At 32.2% G+C, this 2,173-nt stretch overlaps 1 protein-coding gene across 1 annotated transcript in view; it reads right to left on the bottom strand.

The window, feature by feature from the left end:
* Window positions 1–1,206: 1,206 nt before the first annotated feature.
* The window catches only part of LOC102679447, a 6,058-nt gene continuing 5,091 nt past the window's right edge, over window positions 1,207–2,173 (bottom strand). The window contains exon 3 of the mRNA XM_006612648.2: window positions 1,207–1,223. Within this exon, the coding sequence (XP_006612711.1) occupies window positions 1,207–1,223 (17 nt within the window). The remainder of the gene's footprint in view (window positions 1,224–2,173) is intronic.

Genomic DNA, 2,173 nt, shown 5'->3' with positions numbered 1-2,173 from the left:
GTATTCGTATATATGAATAAATATTAATGATGTAACAATATTTAAACCATTATTTTTATCACTTCCAATATCTTTTCCTACCATTTTATTGACTTTACTCTCTTTTCAGGTACTTCGATTATTGGAATAAACGAGAATCTATGTTTTATACATTACATTACACAATTGATGGAACCTCAAGTTTTCCAATCAGGAGATATTTTCATGCTCCTAATGTACATAAATTTCCCCAGTTTTCTTTTTTTTTTCTAGTTAATACGAACAAACAGCAATGATTTCTAATATCTTTTTATCTTTTCGTACCATTTTATTGACTTTACTCTCTTTTCAGGTACTTCGATTATTGGAATAAACGAGAATCTATGGTTTATACATTACATTACACAATTGATGGAACCTCAAGTTTTCCAATCAGGTGATATTTTCATGCTCCTAATGTCCATAAATTTCGCCAGTTTTCTTTTTTTTTTCTAGTTAATACGAACAAACAGCAATGATTTCTAATATCTTTTTATCTTTTCGTACCATTTTATTGATTTTACTCTCTTTTCAGGTACTTCGATTATTGGAATAAACGAGAATCTATGTTTTACATATTATATTACACAATTGGTGGAACCTCAAGTTTTCCAATCAGGTGATATTTTCATGCTCCTAATAATGTACATAAATTTCGCCAGTTTCCTTTTTTTCTAGTTAATACGAACAAACAGCAATGCACAAATGAAAAACGATGTACCGGTATTGGCAGTGAAGCGTATACCGCAAATACTCGTCTACCCTCAAAGTGGGATACCATATATCGCTGCTCTCAAAGAGAGCTCAAACTTAAAGCTGTTCTCAAAGTTGTTGTTCTCCACTACAGGGCTCTTAAGTGAACTAAGATTTCGTTTAACAAAGCTACTTTCGGTTAAGAAAGATTTCAAACTGCTTGACCGGTCCTAGTATCATGTATTTGTACAAACAAACGGGGAACGATACTTGTAAATTGGAATTGATTGAATTTTTACGATAATTAAAGTAATAGGTCGAAACGCGTGTACGCGAAACTCATTCAATGGATAATGAGAGTTGAAAATAAAGTTTCGCATACTGTGGAATCTGTTGATCAGACAACAGGGCGTAATTGTTTTAACGATTTAATTAATAAAATGTCGAAAGAGAAGGAACAAAGGACGTGGACATGAAACATGTTTTTTTTTAATATTATGAGTGGCTTATACCTAACGAATAACAGAGGATTTCCATTATACGTATTACAATGCCATTATTCCGAATGCGTATGTTTCAAAGAAGTGAAGCGAAAAGCTCGGCCTGTTACGTTCATTATAAATGAAAGAAAGCATTTCCGTGTACATGAATAAAGTATACGGGTAATTGATGTGAATTAATGTCACTTCTTCTCGATTAAAAAATATTCCAAATGAAGTGATCATTCGAAGGTAAGTTGTATTATAAGAAAACGCGAAATTTTCCCTATCAGCATTTTCTCAACGATGATGTTCTCAACAATGAATTTTCTAATTCTTTAAACAATATTCAAGCTTCCTAATATCTGAATTATTATTTTAATAATTGAAATTAAAATGTTCGATTTAAAATAAACGAATTAACTAAAACTGAATTAAAAAGAAACAAGTTTATAGTTTGAAAAATACTATAAATGGATTTGAAACAAAAAGTATCCCCATTACGAGATCTATAACCATCAACTTCTATATTAAATCTCTGATAAACTATTAATCATTTGTCCTCAAAATTAGATACTGTGCTAGCTTCACTTATTTAAGACCTATCGCATCATGCAAAAGCCCATTAAAAAGTCAACATTACTTGTTAGTTACAGTTTTAAATATTCTAGCTACATATATTAGTAGATTAAATTTTACAAAAACCCAAGAGACCTTAGTACCGTTTGGATCTTTGTGTATCCAAAGCTTAAGAATATTCCAATGAATAAATAGCATATATTTCTCTCGAGAGAGATAGAAAATACGATAAATTATATCTGCAAGCCAATATATGGGGCCCATAATCGGTGACCATAAGGCAAACAGGTACTCACCTGTTTCCGTAGAGGGGTCGCGCACTCCTCCTTGCTCCTCTCGAACCGTTCAAATTTGAAACTGTTGCTCCTGTAGAGCTCGTTGTCGCTCTGCTGCCTCCTGCACAG

Source organism: Apis dorsata, unplaced genomic scaffold (genome assembly GCF_000469605.1).
Source record: "Apis dorsata unplaced genomic scaffold, Apis dorsata 1.3 scaffold_117, whole genome shotgun sequence".
Taxonomy (NCBI): Eukaryota; Metazoa; Arthropoda; class Insecta; order Hymenoptera; family Apidae; genus Apis; species Apis dorsata.
This window is presented reverse-complemented; position numbering and strand designations above follow the sequence as displayed.